Raw genomic sequence first — 23950 nt, 5'->3', positions numbered from 1 at the left:
TCTTACTAGCGCTAGCCCACCACCTCTGTACCCCCTTTCGCTCCCATTGCCTCGGCCCTGTCCTCCCACGCCTCCACTCCCTCTTTACGAACCGCCGATCGGCAAAGCACATCCCCACTGTTTTCTGGTCCGGGATTCTCAGAAAGGAGTCCATGGCATCACCTAGCGTAACCAGAGTCGGCTCTCGAGATCTAACCACCGCTATGATCATACAGGAGGCTTTAACAACATTACAGCAGATAACGACGGCCATTATTCCTAGCGAGAGCTGCACCTTGCACTTCTCTGGCTTGGATGTCTTCTCGCTCCTGCATCCGCTTATCCCTACCTGGTCCCCTGTTGGGAGCTGTATCAGTCACGGAAGCCCGTTCGACACATCGGGGGCTAGGTCACTGGGATTGCATGCACGGCCGCTACGCATGTAAGTTTCCCCCGGAAATGCCCAGTCGTAATCGCACATCCAACTGCTTGGCACGATCCCATCAGCTCGAACATGTATAATATTAAGGAGGGAGCTATTGTGAGTAGCATTGAAGCTATCCTTGGTGATCAAGAACACGTTTCTGTGGCTAGACATAAAGTCGGTGTTCAAGAGTTGTGTGCATTCATGAGGTGTCAAGTCTTCGTAGTCCTCGGAGCTGGCATCGTATTTCTCAAGCACCTTCCTGAACAGCGCATATCCCCGTAGCGGAACCAGCCCCTCATCCGTATTGGTGATATTGTACATCTCCTGGTAGAAGTCGAATACCGCCTCGGTCATACGGACAGTGTTCCCAACCGTCCCGGGCGGACGGCAGGGCCCTAGCGTCCTATAGTCCCGTCCGTCCCGGGCAGGGTGGGTAAGGACGGCCGGGCCCTATAGGTATTTTTCACACTAGCCTATAATAGATAGCCACCCCCTGAATTACATCGTAGTGGGATATACATGGTTCATTGACAAAATAAGTCCGTGGCCCGTTTTCATACCAGAGGGATAGGAGTATATCTCACATCCGATAAGCCACCTCGGCAAGAAACTGTGTCTCATTTTCCCTATTTTCTTATACTTTACACAATCCAAACCGTGTTATTTAACTACAAGTAATATGTCTGAAGCATTATCACATTCCTCGCATGGGAGTTAGGGTTGACTCGGTCTATCTCCCAAGTCGTAAGCAGTAGAATGAGAGGAAGATCGTCACCGTTGTTGGCGATCAGTCTTTATGCTTGGCGTTTCATTTCATTTCACAGCCCAATCACATCTTATCACTCGAAAAGCCTGTAGGGCCCGGCTGTCCGTCCCGGGCACAGGTTAGGACGGACTACAGTCCGGCGTCCGTCCCGGGCAAGGGCAGAAAATACGGCGTCCGTCCCGTCCTAGTGAAAAGACGGACGGACTGGACGCTTGGGAACACTGAAGGTGACGGTCTTAGGATAAAGTAACTCACTGGCGATTGCATGTACGGAGGTACAGCGCTTATGTTTTGTATGCTACACTCGCAATTGGCATTGTGTTAGCAACTGGTGTAACATACAAAACTTAGGAGCTGTCCCTCTGCGCAGTTGCACTACAGTACCAGTACATAATATGACATGCCCTGCGATGCCTTCGATTATCGGGATGTGGAAGGTTATTGGGCGACGCTTGCCATGGGCTAGGCAGGTCCGTGTGCTTTTATTGGCCTGTGGGCTGGGCCAGGCCGGGCCTTGGCCAACAAAAGCCTATGAGTTTAGTGGTGGCCCATGAGGCCCGTAGGCTTTTATTAGTTTGTAAATTTGTGCCCTAAGTTGAAAACAACAACGGTGATTCATATTGGGCGAAGTCCAATCATAATAATATTATCATATCTCCATTTTTTCAGGTTTAATCTACAACCAATGATGAAAGGGGGAAGGGTATAGGGCTGCCAATATTAGAATGTGGCTAAAAAAAATAAAAGAACCATAAAATTTATGAACTATCAGATGGACTGTTAGGACCGGGGGGGACCTGAAGCGGGGGACCTGCGGAGGAATAGAAATACGGGGCCATGGTAATCTCTAAACTGTGGCGAATTAGAACTATTAAGGGGAGGGAAGAGCTGAAAACCACTGACGAAGTCATGTGGGTCATAATCGGTCTCGGAGAGCTTGTGATTTTCTAGTTATTATTTTTTTTCTTTCTCTATCGTTTTGATTATTTAATATGCACTCGCCAGTAGGTGTTAGCTGTCGTAAAATTAGGAATCAGGCTGTGTCTCATGAATCATAATAAGATAGAGGTCTGTTTACTGGCGTGAATTTCGTGGGATGCTAGTGAAAGTGGAACAATTATGAGGGTATGATACCGCTAGATGTGAGCAAGCCACACAAATATCCCCAATTTGCTTGCCTCACATGACCCCAGGTGGCCCTATGGGGCCCAGCAGCCCATCACTGCCAGTCATCTTCCAGCTGTTATTTGATTTGGGGCTGAGAAGGGTATAAGTGAGGGAACGGTAGTAGAGTTCTTGCTTGAGTTTTTTTTACTCTAAGCGGTATATGATGGTTGGGCAGCAGAAAGTCTTGCTAACCTGAGATTATAACCTAAAAATATTGCAGTCTCTTGGGATGTCACTTAGAATGCTAAGGCAGCCCTGAGGGCTGAACGGGACAGCATAGGTGTGACGGTGAATTTCCATACTTGCACTAACAAGATTCCTTATTCCCTCATGTGGCGTACTGATATATCGTAAGAACTGAAATAATTGGGCATCGCGCTAAGGGGTTAAAATAAGGTGAGGCATGGACAGATCGGCGAAATACGAGTGACTCAACACATGAGACAAGTACACGGGCCCATGATTTTGACTTCAACTCATCAAAACATGAGAATGAGTTGAATGGAAAAAACAGAAAAAAAACAAAAAATAGATTGAAAGTATAGATAAATAGATGTAAAATAGTAATAAATGAATAGACACTGCACTTCAAATCTAAATTGGTGAAGTGAGATAACAGCGACATCAAAGTGGCAAAAAACAGAAGAAACTTGAAACCAAACTCCAATACAAAATGCCTCCAAAGCGCGCCGGAAGAACCAAGATAAAGCCAGTCTTAGAACCCCTTCCCGCAGATAGATTCTATGTGGGAGTAAAAAAGAAGTCAGGCCCGGTAAGAAAGAAGCTTGCAGAGAGGTTGCGGGCTCCACCAAAGCGTGTCGACAATCCCTATCGATTATACACCGTTAGCTACAAACTTCGTGTATTATCATATTGGAGAACACCATTCATACCTATAAGTCCAACCCAGCTTCGGAAGCCAACCCATTCAGAGGTTGCCAAACAGTTCAAGATCCCAGGCACAAATCTTTACCGGTGGAAGAAGGAGGAGGAGAAGGGGAAGTATAAAGACCTGACAAGAAGTCAGTATAGAGTAACTGGAGGGGGAAGAAAAAGAAAATGGATGTTGATGGAGAGTGAGTTGTACGATCAGTTTCGGGTTTGGAGAGCGGAGGGAGGCTTCATTAGAAGAGGATGGTTTCGCCGTGTCAGTAAAGAGATTTTTCAATCAACATATCCAGGGGAACCACTTACCAACTTTCGATTCTCAAATGGCTGGTTTCGTGGATTTCTTCGGTGGCATCGCATATCCCTAAGAGTAGTGACAAATAAGTCCAGTCAGCTTCCCACCAATTTCACCGAAGCAATCCTAAGTTGGATGCAGTTCAACAGACGAAATTTCCAGCTGCGACCAGATGATCGTCGAGGATTGGGAGACATACCTGCAGATGTTGGCCGCTTTCGCTTAGCCAACATCTGTAATATGGATCAGACACTACTACCCTTCGAGTATCTCGAAGGGCAGACATATAACAGTACTGGTGAACGAACTATATGGGTGCAAGGAAGTCAGTCAGGCTGGAATAAGCGTCAGGGAACTATACAACTTACAGTATTTTCTGATGGTGTTCCACGAGTAAAACTCTTGATTTTTTTCTGAGGCTAAGGTATAGGCCTCAGTATCGTGAAGGAAAAGCAGCAGTACGATCCCCATGTCATAGTCAAGTTCAATCCAAAGGCATATGCCAACGAAGAGAACCTTCTTGAGTGGCTGGAAGAGCAGCTGGTACCCGTTCTCGAGAATCAGCCAACGCTATTAGTCCTCGACCTCTTTGGAGCGCATAAAACTCAGGAGGTACTAGATACCTTTCTGGCCAACGATATTACTGTTAGCCTAATTCCTGGTGGCTGTACCTCATTGGTACAGCCATTAGATGTTAGTATAAACCGTCCCTTTAAAGATATATTAAAGGTAGGAAATAACTTACCACTTATCCCAGGGAATTGTTATGAACATAAAAAGAACTGAAAACCAGAAACTAACAGTTAATTTGTCAATAGGAAGCACTAGAAGAGAAGTTAGACAAGATTGAATCAGAAGAGGAAGCAATTCTTGCTTCTGGAGGCCAACTAACGGGCAGCATGGTTGGAAGAAGGAGGATTCTGACCACATGGGCAGTAGGCGAAGCCTGGGAGATCTTTACCCAAGAGCGGGTTGAGGTTATTAAAAAATCCTTTCGTGTACTTGGGTTAGCTTTGCCAATTGATGGCACACATGACCAAGAAATTAGTATCAAGGGGTTAGATAGTACTTACCTTCAAGAGGGCATAAAGGAGTGGGGAAGGCAGGAAAGTATACCGCTAGAAACTAAGTTTGATGATGATCCTGTAGAGATAGCTGAGGTTGACGATGATGAGGAAGGTGTATACTATGAAGAATTATATTAGCATAATCTGAAACCCATATTGCGCCAGAATCTTGGCATGACTAACCTTATTTTCACCTCTTAGCGTGATGCCCAATTATTTCGGTTCTTACGGTATGCTAAGGAAAAAAAAAAACTATCCAATTATGACTCGTCACATGTGGGTCACATGACCAAGACACCTATGACTCATAGGATGAGATAACGTATTATTCGAAAAATTCTCAATTCAATTTTTACACCAAAATTTGCCGAATCCCATTGCCTTTTTGGGGCCACAGATTGGGTCTCCATGATAAACCATCGAAAGCAAAAAGGTTTCGTCACCTGAATCGCCGCCACATATTGGCTAGAATAAACTATCATAGATCCCGCGGGTTCTCCCTCTTGTATGAGTGTGCCTAATTCCCCGTTATTTCGGCTGTAGGAAATAAGGCCATGACGGTTGATGGGATCAAGAAGGCATATGCCAAGCAATCCCTGAGGTTGCCCCTGAACCCAACCTAATCTATCCCAGCAACATTTACGTTCGCACAGCTAGGGATAATCTTTCTATGGGGTTTTGTTAATGTGACTTAGTAATACTTGTAGGGCTATGGTAGATGCGGAGGTTGTGAATGAAGCATCAGTCCCTCTACCCGCCGCACTATCAGGCTCACTACTCGTACATATGAGGCCATAAGACGTCATTAGCCGAATGTACTTCATTTAGTGTGTTGGATATAGGCGCAAAGTTAGGCTTAGTCACCCAACTGGACCGCTTGTCAAGGTGGAGCGGGTTTCCCATGCACCAGAGGAAGGAGCTTCTTAAATAACTGTGGCACTGTTGCTCTCATATCTCCACCTCTTCCCTCCCATTCCACGGCAGCTAAGGTTACCTCCGCCTTCCTTCTTGCTGCCCAAACTCCTGCCTCTACTTACTTTGTTTTCGCTCCAGACAAACTTCCCGAAAATACTGGATCCCCGACGCCACCATCTCCCCCTTCTAACATAGGGTTTATTCGTCTTACAGACGAGTACCGTACTATTTTGTCACTAGGTTCCTTACTATCATACTAGCCTCGCTTAATAATTGGTCTCTCCACTATGACACCGGTAGTCTTTTCTTCGCCACTCCTTTCGTCGTTAGACCACCGTTACACTTGACTTTTCTCATCCCACCTCGTCCATGTCATAACTTCTCAACAGTACCCTATTCAACAATGAAACCCCCCTTCTCTCCTAGCTTGTAATTCTTATTCTTCTTTTTGTTTTGTTTCCTCCCGGTCTTCCCACAGGATTCAGAGATCTGTTTTCTTTCTCGTTTTCTCTTTTGTGTTGATCATAAACCCATCCTAGTGCCGAAAGTAGACAATGAAACCTCATTCCCTCTCCCTCTCACGACCAACAACTGCAGATCCTGGTAATTTCTGTAACAGAAAATATACCTAGGTGCAGGAATAAGTTTGCGCAACAGGTGTAGATAAATTTAGTTTGGCGGTCTGGTGGCGGTAGAATTAGTGCAACGTTGAGGAAACCAAAAGAAGAGAGTCACAAAACGGCTTTCGATCAATAATCTCCAGTTATAATGCTTGCCACATATCCCCCACACAAGCGAAAGGTTCGAAAACCCAGAACCTTGGAAAACCCACGGGCTGTAGTTACTCAAGATCCCCGCAGAAAGTGGGGAGCATTAGGAGAGCAGGGTCAAATAGACCCTGATTCTTCGGAAGAAGAGGAGTGGTAGAATCGATTTCGGTGGGTAATCAATATGAACTTAAATATTAAAAATATAGATTAAGTGACTGGAAAGAGGGTTTTTTGTGGGGGCTTTTCGGCTAGACTTTTAGTATTTCTTCGTCGACTTGACTGTATGGGTCTCTATTGTCGTAGGTTCTCTTGAGCCGAGGTATAATACTATACAACCGTAGCCACGGCGGAATATATTACACTCTACCACTTTTTTTTTCCTTCCTATAGAGTGCCCGTAGTTCCCAAAAACTTGGATTGTGCTGGAGAGTTTCTGACGTTATAGCGGTTTTCTAAAGTCGCCAGAAAGTGATCCCACATCCTTGTGTCTGGAATTCGGTAGTCTACGCAAAGCTTCATGCCTATGATACCCAGTGGTCAGTTATCCCATAGGAGAAATCTTTCTTGGCATCCCATTCTAGACTCTTTAAAAACGCCTATGTATGGTAGTACCTGTCCAACTGGAGTTCAGAGCAGGTCTTTTTTTACTCGGTTTTACTGTTTTTGCCACTTGAGTGGTCCTGTACGGTATTAGCTTTTTATTGTTATTTATTGAAAGCCACACTGGGTCCCTGAATTGAGTTCCCAAATACCATTTCGATTTCCTACCCTTGAATTTTTACAAGTCATTATACTCCTACAAGTTTATGCCGCCTATCTTGAATTTGAGGTTAATTAAGTCCCTGCCAACTTGTATGGTGTGGAAACCAGGGGTTAAGTAGGAGCTCACACGGCCACTAGAAGAGCCTTAAGCAGACTAGGGGGTTTCAGCAGGGGGCTCTGCAGGAGAATACTCGAAAGGTTTTGAGTAGTGGGATCTGGCCGATAGGAGTAATTTATAGACTGTCAGTGAAATTTCATGACCGCATTCAAAACTGTGAATCATAGATTTTGTCTTTTGCAACTGCCATATATCTATGGACCGTCGCCCACACCCAGTCTATCATATATCGTTCACAGGAGCAGTATACGATAAAACCCCCCCATGCATTTAATATCTCAATCTAAATATATATAATTCCAACCTTCCAGACTCTATTTTTCCCAATGGTAAAATAAGGGAGAGAAACCTTTATCCAAAAACTTAGATGTAAAAGGTCACTCCCCTCCTCCCTCCTCCCCAGCGTAAGCCGCTCCAAAAACCGGCTTCCCAACCCCTTCCCCACTAGAAAACGTCAAATGCCTCACCCCAGATTCGATACAATTCCCACATCCCCCCAGCGTGCCTTCTTTCCTATAATCACATCTGAGTGCTCCCATGAATGACATGCCGCAGAAATCGCCGCGGAGCAGTTCCCAACAATAGTAGCCTCCGCGGCAAACTGCCTATGCCCCATCCCGGCCGCAGTCAGCAGGGCAAGAATCCCCAGCATGAGGACGAAAATGATGGCAATGCAGGAGTACCCCACGGTACTTGCTGTTACTGGAGTCTCCCTCCCGAGTGGGTCCGATACCTCGATTCTCGCAAAGAATATTGACTGCGAGATTAGCCAGTGGAGCAGGCCGCTCATGGCCATCAGAGGTATGGCGTAGGTGTAAGGTATTTGAAGCCAGTATGTGGAGCGCTGGCCTGGGATCGGGGATGTAACGCGGAGGGTGCGGTGGTGGTGACTGAAGAGGGACCATTCATGGCCCGAGAGCATGCAGGTGAAGAGGGAGTTATGGGTTAAATAGAGGAATGAGAGGATTGTTTGTGGAAGGTTAGCCAGGAGAATTGCCTGGGTTATGTTTCCGAAGTGGATGGTGAGTAACGAGGCAGCGTTTGCTTTCCCAAAGCCTCTAGTCCACCTGTTTTGTCTTTTTCTTAATATTTTTCCCGGGGGAGTATCAGGAGAGTGATGACTCACATTGATTTAATGTCGGTGCTCAGGTACTTCCCGCTATGAACGATCCCCATTCGAAGTAACACCCCGGTGACAATGATAGCTATTGAACAGAGGAAGTTACAAGTTATCCACCTCGTCTTACTAACGCTAGTCCGCCACCTCTGCACCCCTTCTTGCTTCCATTGCCTTGGCCCTGTCCTCCCGCGCCCCCACTCCCTCCTTATAAACTGCCGATTGGCAAAGCGTATCCCTCTTGTCGTCGAGTCCGGGATTCTCAAAAAGGAGTCCACAGCATCACCCAACGTAACCAGAGTCGGCCCTTGAGATCTAACCATCGCCACAATCATACTAGCAGCCTTAACCAAATTGCAGCAGGTAACGGCGATCGTTATTCCTAGGGAAAACTGCACCTTGCACTTCTCTGGCTTGGATGTCTTCTCGCTCTTGCATCCACTTATCTCCACCTCGCCACCCGTTGGGAGCAGTAACCGCCACGGAGCCCCGTTAGTCACACTTGAGACTAGGTCGTTGGGGTTGCACGTGTGACCTAGCCGACGGTAACTTCCGCCCGGAGGGGCCATGTCGTAATCGCACATCCAACTACTTGGCGATATGCCATCGACGGGGACAAGGTTAATATTTAGGAGGGTGTTATTGTGCGTAGAATTGGAACGATTCTTGGTGATCAGGAATAGATTCCTGTGGCTAGACATAAAGTCGGTGTTATAGAGTTTTGCGCAGTCACGAGGTGTCAAGTCTTCATAACCATCGGGGCTGGTATTGTATCCCTCGAGCACCCTGCTGAACAGCTCAACCTCTCCATCCCTCATCATTCGTGTGCGATTGGGGGTGTTGTATAACTCTTGGTAGTACAGGGAAAACGCCTCTGTCATATTCGAATGGGCCGCTTGTTCAAAGTAGTTGCTGGTCACGAGAGTTATTACGAAATCGTTCGCCGCTATCGAATTATATACTGCAGAATTATACCTGTAATTTTCTGGTTAACCTTCCGGCTAGGATATGGGAGGGAGTGGTAATGTAAACATACAGCAAATGGAGTGGGATACTCGTAATCCCAATCGTAAGCCACAACAACGTCCTCTCCCGCTTAATCCTGAGCAAATTCCTAACACTCGGAACACCAATATCCATCTATCGCCTCACCGCATGCGCTGCGTCAACCTCGCTGCGTGTCGGTGCTGCTAGACATTGTTGAGTATAATTACTCCCGGACAATAGAAGTGTGGAAAGGAAGTTTATCCCTAGGTGCAGCCACATTCCGATCGTCCTACTCTTGTCACAACTACCCAAATACAACGTCCCAACGCCTCCTTCCATCTTGTGGTCTGGATTCACAGCAGCGTAGATCGTTGAACTGATGTTTATAAACAGAACAACCATGACGGAAGTGGCACAATATAAGACACAGGTATGCCAACCCGTGTACAAGGCCGGGTTCAATATTGGCGATAAGGAGTTCGCCCATTCTCGAGTGTACCAGGGCCCTAGAGTCAATAATCCTATTGAAGTGGATTTCCTTCCCCCTCCTCTCCGGTCCCTATTGTCATCTGGCGACACAACCATCCATTCCCCTAACTTATTTCTGAACTTCAACATTCTCTCAACAGCGACCCAACAGACAGACGCTGACCTGTCCGCTGCCTTGTGGAAAAAAAGTGAGACATTCTGAGGATCACGAGAGGCTGTGGGGGGGGGGGAGTTCTCTATTTAAGGTTATCTCAAACTCCTATTAAGGGCAAGGATGGGCACTTTAGGCGACCTTACCGCTAAAATATATTTTGACAATTTGCACCGGTATGTACTGTATTCGGTATTAATCTTCTCATAATAGGAAGGCGCAAGATTATTCCTGATCAGTAGGTTTTAGATTAATACTGTAGTGATGGGAGATTTCTGCGCACCTGCACGTGAGGGTTTTTCCCTCTTATTACCTACCACTCATAGAAGGATCGGAAGGGTGATAGGATTCCCGCCAAAATGTGGGAAGGAATGCCTTGTTGGGGAAATGCCCTCTAGCAGAGAAGAGAAGAGTTTCCAGGCAATCTTGAGTAAGTTAACGTCCTCGGCCGATTCGTGGGGATGTTTACTATATAGAAAAAATGTGTCTTTATTTCCGCCCTTTTTCCTTTCTTCCTCACTACTGCCATAAATCATACTATATATTAATTTGAGCAGCATAAACCCTAGGATTTAGGTACTACAAGATAAGTTATATATTATCCTATTTTGGAAGGGTTTGCCGTTACCCTCCTAAGTGGCAGCGTGTTTTCCAGCAGAGTCTCGGCCAAATTTGGTTATGATGACAACTTAATGGTATGGAATATTTTTTGTAAATTCCGCCAACCGAACAGACCGAAAATATAGAACAGCGTTTGATCTGGAAAATAGGATAGCCTGAATTAAAAGTGGTGTTGCCGAAAGATAAAACACCATCACAGCCCTAAATAGTATTGACATATGTTTTGTAAGATAGACCTCCTAGCTCGGAGCGAGCATTAGTTGAGATGTCTGCTGCGATGCTATCATCATGGACATTCCATTTTAGTGGGTATCGGATCGCTTTTCGGTAGCATAATTGGGTGGCAAAAATGCGTAAGGGCTGTTTGAACAGTGAGTAGTCTTATAAAGTAGGGATACCGTGACGCGTTTCTTCAAGCTTTGGTGATAGTGATACTACGGTGAGGAATTTTAAATGAAAAGCGCTGGTGCCATAGAGTACAGTACAAGTGCGGCCTCCCAAGGCTAAATCGCATGCGGGAGACGTAACCTCCAAACGGGCCACGAGCTACTCCCCCACTCTTTGGATAAGAGGCAAGAACCATGTCCTGGAACATCGCGCGATTAGGAACGGACCGCAGAAATAATCCAGGATACATGTACGGTACGGTACCGTGTTAAGGGCAAGGTCCGAGGCGATCGGACCAAGCGCTTGTCTAAGCACAGCCCAAACACCGACACCTAGATACTGATAGTCGTAAGAAATGGTGTCATACTCCTTCGGTAGTACCTTGCCACCGCTGCTCTCTGCATCACCTAGCCCAGAAGCTCCGGTGGGTGCATCGTAGGAATTCATCAATCTCAATGGGAGCTGAGCAATAATTTATTCACTCGATATTCCTTCGAACCATGACCATAAAATCCTGCAGTGCTATAGTACAAAATCGCCCTACTTGGTGTCAAGCAGGGGGACCCTCCATCCATAGTGTGCATCATCCTCAGATAAATCGGCATAATGTCGAGCATCCGATCATTCAGAACCCAAAACCCGCTGAAACCATATCAATAGCTTTGAATAAGGCGAATGAACTCTATCTTTAGGAGTCAAATATAACCTATATTATAGCAGGTTGTTGAGCTTGGATATTGTCAGATTTCCTAAAGGGGGCAAAAAAGGCAATTTTGTTACTACCGGTAAAACTCATGTTCTGTTGTCCTCCAGGTATAAGTTAACATCCAATTCTCCATTTGCGATTTGCCGCTGAAAAACCCCGATTCAACAGGATCGCCGTATTTTAATCCACCCGATTCCAATCGCCCTGCGCGCTACTACATTGAAGCTCTACCCTCAACGCTTAATAATGGCTGTCTGCATTCCCTCTAGCCGACCCAACATATAGTGAGACTCATTGTTAGACCCCAGGGTATGGTAATGTCTCATTAGGGATCCACCCACAGCCTCAATTATCCCCACATTTCGGAATTTTGCTTCCTCATTGAGCCCGGGGGATGGGTTGGGTGCACACTGCCAACTAACGGGGGATGGATTAACTAGGGAAGTGCTGCGCTGATTGCAGTGCATGGCGGCGTGAGGCTTCAAAGTCAAAATACTTGAGGGCTCCCCGTACTCGTGTTGAAGCGCGTTTTCCGTAGCGAGTGGAGCATATAGGAATATATAAAGCAAGCCAATGGGTTTTTCAGGTGCTCCTGAGATCTTGGTACTTGAAACAAGTACGAGTAGAGGGCTATTTCCTATATGCTAATTGAGCCTCAGAAACTACTGAAACAGTCAAGTAGCCGTTGTGACACTTCTAATCGGGTGCCAGCCAGATACCGGTATTAGGATAAGATAAGGAAAATGAGAAGACGTTTTTGAAATACTCGTAGGCAACAACTAGAGCGCATGTGCAGTACTGTACAATACCCGAAAACAGGGATTCACATCTGACGAAAAATTCATACAAGTGCATATCGGAGCACCTATACAAATCCGTGACCCCTGTTGCCCTATACTGGTATGGTACATCCGAGCGTAAGGACGATCCGCTACAGGGATAAGCTGGCCAATGGCCACCGCATACTCGTACAATCACTCAGCATAAACTGCCAGCTACCTTCTTTCTCTCTCCCCCACCATAGAATCTTTTCCCGTTCAAATCCTTGAAGTCCTTACAACGAAGGTTCTCCAAGGTTTGTCCGGGTAGGCTTTAATTTCTCGCGTCCTCTTTGCTATCACACGCCTTTTTATTCCCAGTCTATCTCTCTCTGCTCTAGGATACCGTTTTGGGGAGAAAAATGTTGAAGCTTCTAGATCGACGTTGGTCGATTGAGATATATTGTGGAAGTTTCGGGAGTCTGGCGAAGAGTTCCGATGTTCGATAGATCAGTGTGGAGGTTGAGAGATTGATGGGAGATTCTCCGGACATGTCTTTCCTTTGTTATCATGGGAGTGTATGGAGGAAAGGGTAGCATGCTTGGAGAGATACGGATAGGTGTGGTGATTCATGGAATGATGGGGATACGTTGTTTATGTTTTACTTATACACTTGTCTTTACCATTAGTTTAGAGGAAAGAGAGCGAAGCTGTTTTTACCTTACCATACGCTTTTGTGCACGTCCTACTACCACAGCCCCCTCCTAGTCCTTTAGTGTTTTTCCCACCGCTGCGCAAGTCAGTCGATGACTGTTATACTCCTCCGTCATAAGAAAAAACACACTGAGTGCTAACTGCCGCAAGTGGTATCTCTTGTGCCCAAGAGCCTGTTTGACTATAGAGGTCCGTCTAACGGCTGGGGACGGTGCCGAGCGTCAGGGGGGCTTGACGGTTGGCGATATGCAGGGCAAATCGATGTAGGCGTGGGGTGGTGTTTGTAAAGGCGCTTCTAGAGCAACCTCCTCCAGCAATATCGACAAGTAATCGCCCGCCCGCAAATCACATGAAGTAGGATCACTAGTTCAAATATCATATCGAATTCACACTTTCTAAACAATATATGATGTTATATAATATGTATGTTTCTAGCAATACCACTTTCCAAAAAAAACCTTATTTGTAGTCCTATATGTTCAGACCCCATATGGTTCGCACATAGACAAATACGATAAAAACCCGTTCAATTTGCTACCTCCGTTGAGTCTCTAATCTCGGCATTGAGAGAGAAAGGTTCTTAGGCAGGATTACTGCTTCACTGACACTGTATAGCCTGAGTCATATGGCTATGTTAGATCTCATTAACTAGTTTTCGCAATTCCGTTAACTTGCGTAACTAAACCTATCTTGGGCTGATGTCGCGAGTTGGCAAGGGCGTTTGTGACCTGGCGGAAAATGCGAATCGAGCGAGTTTTTAAGGTATATTAGTCTTTGTAACGGTGAAAACTAAGGTAAACACTTTTGGAACAATCTGATGCAATGGGGGAGCCTTTTCCATAACATAATCTACATTCTGGCATACATTTCGGATACCATCTTTGGCCACGACATGCCACCCAAGATATTTTACATCGTAATGAACAGCAAACTATTCTAACAGTCTCTTTATTCCTTGGATAACCAAAATAAGTTTTCTTTTTTTTTTAAAAAAAAAAAAAGGCCATAAATAACTTGAAGCCTGTAGATACTTTCCCGATATTTCCAACAATTTTTAAGGATGGACTGAGACCTGTTGTAAAGGTTTTCGCGATCCCCCAGAAATTTGGGGCGCAACCTGCCACCCAATATGTACCAGTTTTAGGCAAGGGCGGATCAACATACAGAAGCTCCCCCTAACTGTGAAAAAAAAAAAAACCCTGACAGTTCATTAGATTTGTCTTTCCTTTCTTCGGTTCATTTTTGAACCTTTCTTTACTCTTTCATGAGGGAGCGAAGTAATTATTTGCAAGGGTTTACTTTGTTGTTGGTATGATGCATTTCCCGGCCGATGGTAGCTGAAAGGTTTGCAAAATACATGTGACATGACCGTTTAGATTTTTCGGAAGTAGACGGTTATGTAGACGCCCTAAGGAGGTACTACTCCGATCATAGAATATTTCGATCTCTAACATCGGGGCATCTCCCTCAATAATTAATATATATAAAAATAAAATAACAAATTAAAGAGGCTCTTGGTTCTTCTGCTTACACTTTTGGTTTATTTTTCTTGGTTTTTATTGCTGTGGTGTCCGCGATGGGTATTTGGCAACACATTGTTGGATTGGGTTGGAGTTTCGAACTGCAGTTTGGGAGCCTTTTCGTACTGTAACATTCATTTCATGAACATTATTTTAACAGAAATTTTAGTTGTTTAATTAGGATTTAACTTCGTCTCCGGATTACTGATTTTCTCCTTTGACCTAAGCTTTTACAATTTACCTTTGGTGTTTGGAAATGCATGAGTTACCACTAAACTACATTTTGGGAAACCACCCAAACGTCAGGTTGCCAAATACCCCTCTACCAAATTTGAGTTGCCGAGTGAATACATTTCTCTGTGAGCAGTCCCTGTGCTAGCTGGTGGGATGTCCTGGGCCTCGGCAGTCAACAAGTTTACTCTTGCAATTGGTGGTATTTTAAATGTTTCTCATAAAATACTCTCTTTCAATCATAGATCTCTTCGGAAATTACCCCTAACATAGTAATGCCATTTTATATCATACCTCACCAAGCCTCAAAATGAAATGCAACACAGCACCCGGAGCCTCTAATACCCAATGCTGTCTCATCACAGTAGCTCTCCACTCGTGCCACACAGCCCTCCCCCGCTTAATCCAAGCCTGGCTCCAAAATACAAATTCCATCTCCGGCCAACCCAACCTATTGGCCCCAAGTTTCTACAGACCTCCAATACGTCCTTACTCCAACCCCAAGCTAAAATCCTTGTCTCCGTCTCTCCTTGTAGAACCAGTAATTAGTCATTGAAGCCACAAACCTAATATGCCAGTTGGACAGGGCTGTGCTAATCTGGTAGGAGTGCATTTGGGAGGGAGGTAAGAAAGTAAAATTTTGCCTTGGCTTTCGTGAGAATGCGGTAGTACTGTAGAGGTTTAACACAAAGGTTTTAAGGGAAAAACCTTTTATTATGCTTACCCTACGGGGCAGGAAATAGTGCTTCCTGGGGTTTTTTCCAATAAACAAGTTTCCAGCTGGTAAGATTGTGATATGTGTAGAGGTATTTAGTGAAGTATATTTGTTTGCTTGCATTGCCCCTTATTGCGATCATAGTATGTCACTCGCTGATCGTGGCTGATTCCTGCGTAGAAAAACTTACTTTTAATTCTAGTCGGTTAACTTAGGCTGCCACATGCTATAGAAAACATCACAAAAATCGGAAGAGAATGGGCTGTATCTCTTTTTTTCTTTCCAGAGAGTTGTAGTGTTCAAAAACTTGGGTAGAACTTAAACTTAACATTTGGATCGCAGGAGAAAGGTAATAAGAAGGTTGTCAAAACAAAGACTAATTATACAGCATATCCCAAACGGAAAACACAATAAAACACATACCACAAACAGTGTCCCGATTACACTTTTCGGTTTCTATCTACACTTAGAAACATCATGAAATAACTCAAGGAAAACAGATATCCAATCTCATTCCGGACTATTCTACACATGTCCAGAACCTTCACTAATTCCAGGAAAGGATCACTCAACTTCCCCGGTCAATTCCGCTAATCTCCAACTTTCCAAAAAACCTCTATTAGATTCTGCCACTTGCAAACTATGATCCAGAATGTTGATACGCTGGAGTATTTGTGGTGTTATTCAGGTTCTTTAAAAATCACCAGAATGTCATTTCGTATCTCTGAGTTCAGGTAATGGTAGCTGCAAGATTTTATTCCTGAACAGAGGGTAGTTATCCCATAGTTGAACCATTTCCTGGCATCCGATTGTGGAGAAATAAGAAATTGCTAGTGCTGGTCTAACTGGAGTTTAGAATGGGCCTTTCTTTACCCGTTCCCATTTTTCTATAACCTAAGTGGTCCCTGTAGGATATTAGTCTTTTGTTCTTAACACACAAAAGCCAGACTGCGCCTTCGGGTTTGGTTCTTGGGGGGCATTTCCATTTCTTAACCTTCAACCTTTTCCAACAAAATCATTAAACTTCTCCAATAGGTTTAGTTCGCTCATCTTGCGTATGAGGTTAAGTAAAGCCCGGCAGCGTGTGAGAATAGGTGGTCAAGCAGGAGCTCAGACTGTTATAAGTAGAAATGGCAGACAATGAAACATCTGTAGAGATGCCCCGGAGGGTGGTCTTTAATGGGTTTTGAGTTGTGGTATCCGGCCGCCAGGAGTGACCAATTTACCCACTACAGGTAGCGAAGGTCGTGAGCTAAGTGTGTTACTATGGGTGGCATTCTCATTAAATAGACCCGTGGCAGTGCCAGGCCTAGTCAACGGTGTGTAAGAGATATTTCATTACCATATGGACCACTTTGTACCACTTTATAAATATACAACCTGTAGTTCACACCTGGTCCGTATCGCTCACCAGAGGAATATACAATACAGTCCCCCCTGTGCGCCAAATATCTCAGGCTAAATTTATATAATCCCAACCATTTTCCCCATGGTAAGATGAAAGAAAGGAACCCATCCCTACAAACATAATCACAAGCGATCACCCCTCGCCTCTCTTCCCGGCATAAAACTCTCCAAGAATAGGTTTCCCAACCCCTTCCTCACTTGAGAATGTGAAATGCCTCACCTCAATATTTGGCACAATTCCCACATCCCCCCAGCCAACCTTCTTCCCGATAATCACATCCGGGTCCTCCCACGCGTGGCAAGCGGTGGAGATCGCCGCTGAGCAGCTCCCAACAGTAGGAGTCTAGGCAGCAAATTGCCTATACCCCATCCCGGCGGCGATCGCTAGGGCGAGAATGCCGAGCGTGAGGACCGAAATGATGGCAATTCAGGAATACCCGACGGTGCTTATCTCTACCGGGGTCGTGTGATCAAACGCGTCCCATATCTCCACCCCCGGGAGGAATATTGGTTGCGAGGTTAGCCAGTGGAGGAGGCTGCTCAGTGCCATTAGAGGGATTGCGTAGGAATAGAGTAGTCGACGCCAGTACGTGGAGTGCTGGCCTGGCCGTGGGGATCTGACGCGGAGGGTGTGGTGGTGGTGACTGAGGAGGGACCATTCGTGGACTGGGAGCATGCAGGTGAAGAGGGAGTTGTAGCTTAACTAGAGAAATGATAGGATTTATTGTGGGATATTAGCTAGGAGGATTTCCTGGATAATATTTCGGAAGTCGATAGGGAGTATGGAGCCGCTCTTCACTATTCCAACCCCTCTAACTTTAGTCCACCTTTTTTGTCATTGTCTCAATATTTTTCTCTGAAGTAGAATCAGGAGAGGGGAGATGATTTACATTGATTTGATATCAGTACTCCAGTACTTCCCGTCGTTGACGATCCCCATTCGAAGTAGGACTCCCGCAAAAAGTATAGTTATCAAGCAGAAAAAATTACAAGTTACCCATCTCGTCTTGCTACGGCTAGTCCACCACCTCTGTACTCCATTTTGCTTCCACTGCCTCGGCCATGTCCTCCCACGACTACACTCCCTCTTTATAAAATGACGATTGGCAAGGCACATCCCTATCGTCGTCGAGTCCAGGATTCTCAAGGATTCCAAAGCATCACCCAAAGTAACCAGAGTGGGCTCTCGTGATCTAACCACAGCCGTGATCATACAGCAAGCCTTAACAAAATTACAGCAAATAAACACGATCATGATCCCTAGCGAGAACTGCACTTTACACCTCTCCAGCCTGGGTGTCTCCTCGCTCTTGCATCCACTTATCCCTGCCATACTTCCTGTTGAGAGCTGCACCCCCCACGGAGCCCCGTTCGTCACATTAGAGGCCATGTCGCTGCGGTTGCACGTGCGACCTTTTCTATAGTAATCTCCACCCGGAATGGCCAAGCAGTAATCACACATCCAACTGTTTGGCGAGATCCCACTGGTGCTGACATCGTTAATATTCAGGAGGGTGTTGTTGTGTGGTATTGGAACTATGCTTGGTGATTAAGAATAGGTTTCCGTGGCTGGATAAAGTTAGTATTATGGGGTTTTGTGCGGTCACGGGGTGTCAAGTCGTCGTAGCCCCGTGGGCTGGCGTTGTAACTCTCGAGCGCCCTACTGAACAGCTCAAACTTTTGGCACGCCGCAATTTTCGTGCGATTTGTGGTGTTGTAAGACTCCTGGTATGATAGAAGCCGAATAGCGCCTCGGTCATATTCGAGTAGGGAGCTTGTTCAAAGTGATTGTTGGTGACGAGGGTTACTACAGAATTGTTCGCCGCTATCGAATTATAGCTACAATTCTCGGGTTAACCTTCCGCCCAGGACTCTGGCGGCCGCGGTAAAATAGACATACAGCAAATGGAGAGGAATACTCATAACCCCAATCGCAATCCACAGTAATGTCCATCCATCGCCTCCTCGCATGCGCTACTTCAATTTCGCTTCGCGTCGGCGCCGCGAGACACTGACGCGTATAATTACTCCTGGACAACAGATGTGTCGAAAGGGCATTTGTGTGAAGAATGGTATAGAGTGTCTTGAGGTTGAACAGTATATTTAGGTATCATGGTGGTTCATCGGTGGATGACATAGATTTGACTTAAGCGAGATATATCGCCGAGGGTATGTTGCTACTTTTTCGACAACAAGGCTTTCGGCAGCGATTTGGACATTGTAGACTTGAATTGAATGGCCGGACAAAGATGCAAAGATCAAATTAAATATCCTAACTGGAGAAATATTCTCACGGAGGAGATAGGTAGTGAAAAGAAACAGAAATACTGATTTGGCCTAAATACAGGTAACGGAGGAAAGAGAGAGATAGATTGGATAATGAACGAAAAACAACTGACAAAGGAAAAACGGGCTGTCTTTTATCCTCCTCTGGATCATCCTGATCCACTTTCACATACTTCCAGCGTATGCCGTGTTCTCCATTATGCTCAATCCCACTGCCGCCCATTTGCTCTACTTCAGCAGAGGATGAGAGGATTCGACCGAGGGTATATTCTGACCGAGGATAATATTTGGAGTATGACCGAGGATATTCGGCATTTCTACATGATAGGAGTAAGGCCTTCAAATGGAGTTGTCGCAGGAGTTGCCACAGGTGTTGTTTGATGTGTAGGATTTGTAGTTTGATTTAAGGTTGAATTAAGGTTGAATTAAGGTTGATTTAAGGTTGATTTAAGGTTGCCGCTCCAGGCGGCTACGTTACCCGAAGGTTGGGTCAGAGTTTGCAGGGTGGATTATATAAGGATTTGATAAACAGAGCATAGTTTTTTGTCTGTAGGGTCACTACCAGTGGCTCACTCATCAGTTTGGATAATGGGAATGTGAGTTTTCTTGGTTGCTTCCAAGATCTTGCACAATCTCGTTTAGTTCCGAATTCCTCCTTCACTCTTGCCCTAGTAATTCCGCCATATTATTCATGGTAATACGAAAGACTTCTATACTCGGTATCAACACCGGTTCACTATCCCGGTCTCCTCACTCAATATTTACACGGGATTCCTACCTACTGGGTGCGCATCTTGTATGTAGCCTGTGAGGGATAATCTAGGTGTCTGCCATCTCAGTTGTTAGTCGGTTGTCATGCATAACATATCACTGGTGCCCGGTAGTGCTCAAACTGTAAGTTTATATCGCAAATCGTATAGATGCAAAAGGACCAGGATTTTCCTAAATTGGCCTCCGGTCAAGAACACTATGGATTTAGCTTGGCTCCTCCTTCCATCCCAAAGGATCACCTCCATGCGCTTTCTTTAGCCGTCCTGTGGTCTCTTGGGGGTGGCAGTCTGTGGAAGGATTCGCTTGGTATAAGAAATCATAATTCATCAATACTTTCCGCAACATCGGCACCGGTGGCAAAGGGCAACATTAAATCCTATAGTCAAGGATGCCGCTTTCCGGTGTTTTTACTTATACCTCTGATATACGGCGGGTATCGGTTGTTTGCCGCCAAACCTGGTAGCGGGCTGAATTAATTAAAGGTAGGTTAGCTTCAAGCAACGCGGCCAAGGAAAGAGTGATAGCGGGAAGCCAAGCAAATTGCCAAGAGGGCCTGGCGAGAAAGGATATGGTATTGGGTAATTCCATGAGCGTCGAATCCCCACCGCCCCCCCCCCTCCATCATACGTAATCCAAGGAGCTCCCCCGCCGTCACTACATTCCTCTGTTACGTGATATCAATCCGCTAACATGAAGCATTAACTACCGACTTGTATTTGCCATGTGTCACTAACCAACTGGATTACACCCTCATCCAACCAGCTTCGGCCCCACATCCCCAGAAGCGCTGTTACTCAGCTTTTGAATATATACTCAAAGAGCAAGCCTCGCCAGAAACGCTTCTGAAGAATCCGTGGCTCGCTATGTGCATAGGGGCGGGTGCACCCATGAGCTTTTGCGTCCAAGTAAGTACCGAGACGGGGAGGAGATGACTCTGTCTATTTATTACCAGATTTGATATCGCCGTGGATTAGGCGCAATGTGTATGTGAGTGCGTGAGGGGGAGCGTGGGGCTGGGGGGGACTAATGGAGAGGGATACTAGAGGTGGTTGAGCCTTTGAAAGGTAGGTGGGTGGGTAGATGGGAGGATTGGGTGAGGCTGGCTGGCGGGTACCTGATAGGTTGTTTAGCCAGATAATTGTTTTGTCTACGCTGAGCTCGCTGGTAACGATATTTGTATTGCTGTGAAGGAACACATCTACTGAGACACCAGGAATACCACATAAAAAGACCTCAACCTATGACGGAAGTGGAAAAAGAAAAATAGGTATTATACCAACAAGATTACAAAACACAGGATCTAAATGGGGGTGAAATATTCATAACCCCAAGCGCCGTGAATGGAATGGAATAGCCCACAAAAACTCCCGGATACATGGAATGTAAAAAACGGGAGGAATAGGAGAGGGAACAACAAGATTAAACTGCTAAGGAAAAACAGAAATCCTACTCTGGATCAACGAGTGGGGGTGGGGCGCGATCGGGCATCTGGTGAGTCCAAATGATTTGCCCCAGAGTGTGGGAGCGGTAAAGATTGTTCCTAAGGAGGCCAATACGAGAGAGATCAAGTGACGGAGGAGAAGCGTAAGAGCTGATGTGTTTGAGGGGTGACATCGTCCGATGAAGTAGAGGCAGTGGGTGAGTTCCATCTTTCTCGGGAGTTTTCTCGCCGTCGACAGAGTCTTTCGTTTGGACACTGGTTCTTGATGATTCACGGGTGGGGACTCGATAATTCGGTATCAGATTTATTATAGGCTGGTATCCACGCTGAACGGCATATGATAAGGGTGTTTGGCCATCGTTATCCAGTGAATTGGGATTGACGTTGCCGCGCTCCAGAAGTAAATTGACTACACCTTCACTCCAAGACGCCGCAGCATATGATAGTGGTGTTCGTCCACCATTATCTGGTAAATCGGCATTGACATCCCCGCGCTCTAGAAACAGCTTGACTACACCTTCTCGCCCAGACTCTGCGGCATATGATAGTAGTGTTCGTCCACCATTATCTGCTAAATCGGCATTGACATCCCCTCGCTCTAGAAGTAGCTCTAATACACTTGTATTCCCCAACTCAGCAGCAAACGATAACGCTGTACGACCTCTTCTGTTAACTTTGTCGGGCTCGATATCTCCCTGATCTGTAAATAGTTCCACCACCTTGCCTTTCCCGTATCGCAAAGCCCAACTTAATGGTGTGTCCCCCTTCGAATCTTGTGCATTGATGTCTCACCTTTTCATATCTAGCATGGTTATTGCAACTTCCTCAATCCCCCAATATGCTATGCAGTGTAGTCCATTAATACTCTCAAGGTCTCCCTCGAATTTCCATTTGCGTATCTTCTCTCGCCAGAGAATAGTGGCTGATAAATGGTTCTCGTATCCGTAAAGAAGTCGCAACGCCAATAGCTTTAAGGGTTCAGTCACCTCTGTGGATGTGTGAATTCCCCAGGAACATGTAGCATATTTAAGAAACGGTGCTCTTATCAGGGCCGTATCGGGGCTTACATCCAGTGTGCGGATGAACCGACTGTTTAAATAAGTCAGGCAGACCTCAGCCATCATCGAATGGGCTGTTGGAAACAGGGTGGGATGTTCTCCAAGATACTCTTGAAGTGTGAGATGCAGGAGACGGACCGCTGAATCCTCTTCGCCTACTGTAACAAGTCCTAAGGTGCAGCCCAGTACGGCATGGAACCGGGGTACATTATCCACGATAAAATCTTCAGTCCCCAATTCTACTCCCAGCGCATGGCATAACTCATCTGGGCTCAAGGGCCGCTCGCAATGACAAATCCACATCAGCGCCTCCATTCCCAGCCTTGCTTTGCTTCCGCCCTGTTGTCTTATCCGCTCCGACGTGGTGCTGTATGCATCCTGTAAACCACGGCCATTGGTCATCCTCTCAAGTACTTGTCTTCTCCCGTGAATTGTCGGCTCGGCAAGGATTGCATCCATATTGATACGAACGAGAAGAAATCTAGAGATCGCTGTTAGTCACGCATGTGGAATTCAACACCTAGGGACAATACATACATCCCCGAGATCTTTTCCGGAATAACTTTGAGAATATCAGCCTTTAATTCCTCGTTCATTGCACCCAACTCCGGGTCTCCATCCAATCTGGCCCTAAGGTATAACCCGACGTCACCCGCACGGGTGTCTATCTGCAACATCTCTACAGTTTCAGGAAAATATTTCCGTACTTCCTCTCCGATGTGGGGCCTCCCGGTAAGGAATAACCGTGTTCCTGGGCACTCTTGGGTAAGGCGCCGCAAAGACTTCCAAAGCTCGGGCCGCTCCTTTTGTGGAAGCTCGTCTAGAGCGTCGATGCATATGAAGTTCCGTTTCAAATTCGATAGATACCCGATGAGCAGCGTGAGGATCTCGGAAAGTTGGAGCCTACAACCATCGGCGTATTTTCTCGCACGCTCAAACGCAGCCAGTACTTCACTGGGGGTCTCTGTCATTGCTGATATAACCTGCCTTAACACCGATCCCAAGAGATTGCGAACAGATTGAACCTCGCGAGCTGTGAAGTCGCAGTAGACATAAGTGATGGCCACAGTCTCTCGATAAGTTCCTTTGGAAAGTGTATCTATTACAAGCGAGCTGTGCTGCTCTTTTAGCATTTTACTCATTCCGGGGGCAACTGCGGCTCATACCTGATATACGTCTTACCGACGCCCGGATCTCCGTGACATAATAGCACAGGCTTCGCATTCTCCAATGTATGCCATGTAGAAAAGCTTTCCTCGCGAAGCAGCCAGTTTCCGACTCCACCCGCCCGCTCGTTACGAACAGTCCCGTGCCTTTCCCGTGATGTCCATGGTGATAGCCACTCCAGAACCTGGCCTTTGTCTCCAGATATGGATATAGAGTTGTAACTGTTTACGATATTCCCACTGTTGTGGTTGTTGCCGATCACGCTTGAGT

The 23950-nt window shown here is 45.9% G+C and overlaps 1 protein-coding gene; it reads right to left on the bottom strand.

The window, feature by feature from the left end:
* Positions 1–7309: 7309 nt before the first annotated feature.
* On the bottom strand, positions 7310–9411 carry GSTUM_00007857001 (uncharacterized protein; the record flags this gene model as incomplete). XM_002839721.2 has 3 exons in its annotated part: positions 7310–8221; positions 8281–9246; positions 9308–9411. 3 exons carry the CDS (start codon positions 9409–9411, stop codon positions 7618–7620), a joined length of 1674 nt encoding a protein of 557 aa, XP_002839767.1. The 3' UTR covers positions 7310–7617.
* Positions 9412–23950: the final 14539 nt, after the last annotated feature.

Source organism: Tuber melanosporum (genome assembly GCF_000151645.1).
Source record: "Tuber melanosporum whole genome shotgun sequence assembly, scaffold_4, strain Mel28".
In the NCBI taxonomy this organism is placed as follows: domain Eukaryota; kingdom Fungi; phylum Ascomycota; class Pezizomycetes; order Pezizales; family Tuberaceae; genus Tuber; species Tuber melanosporum.
The sequence above is the reverse complement of the archived record's forward strand: the minus strand, read 5'-3'. Positions and strand labels throughout refer to the sequence as shown.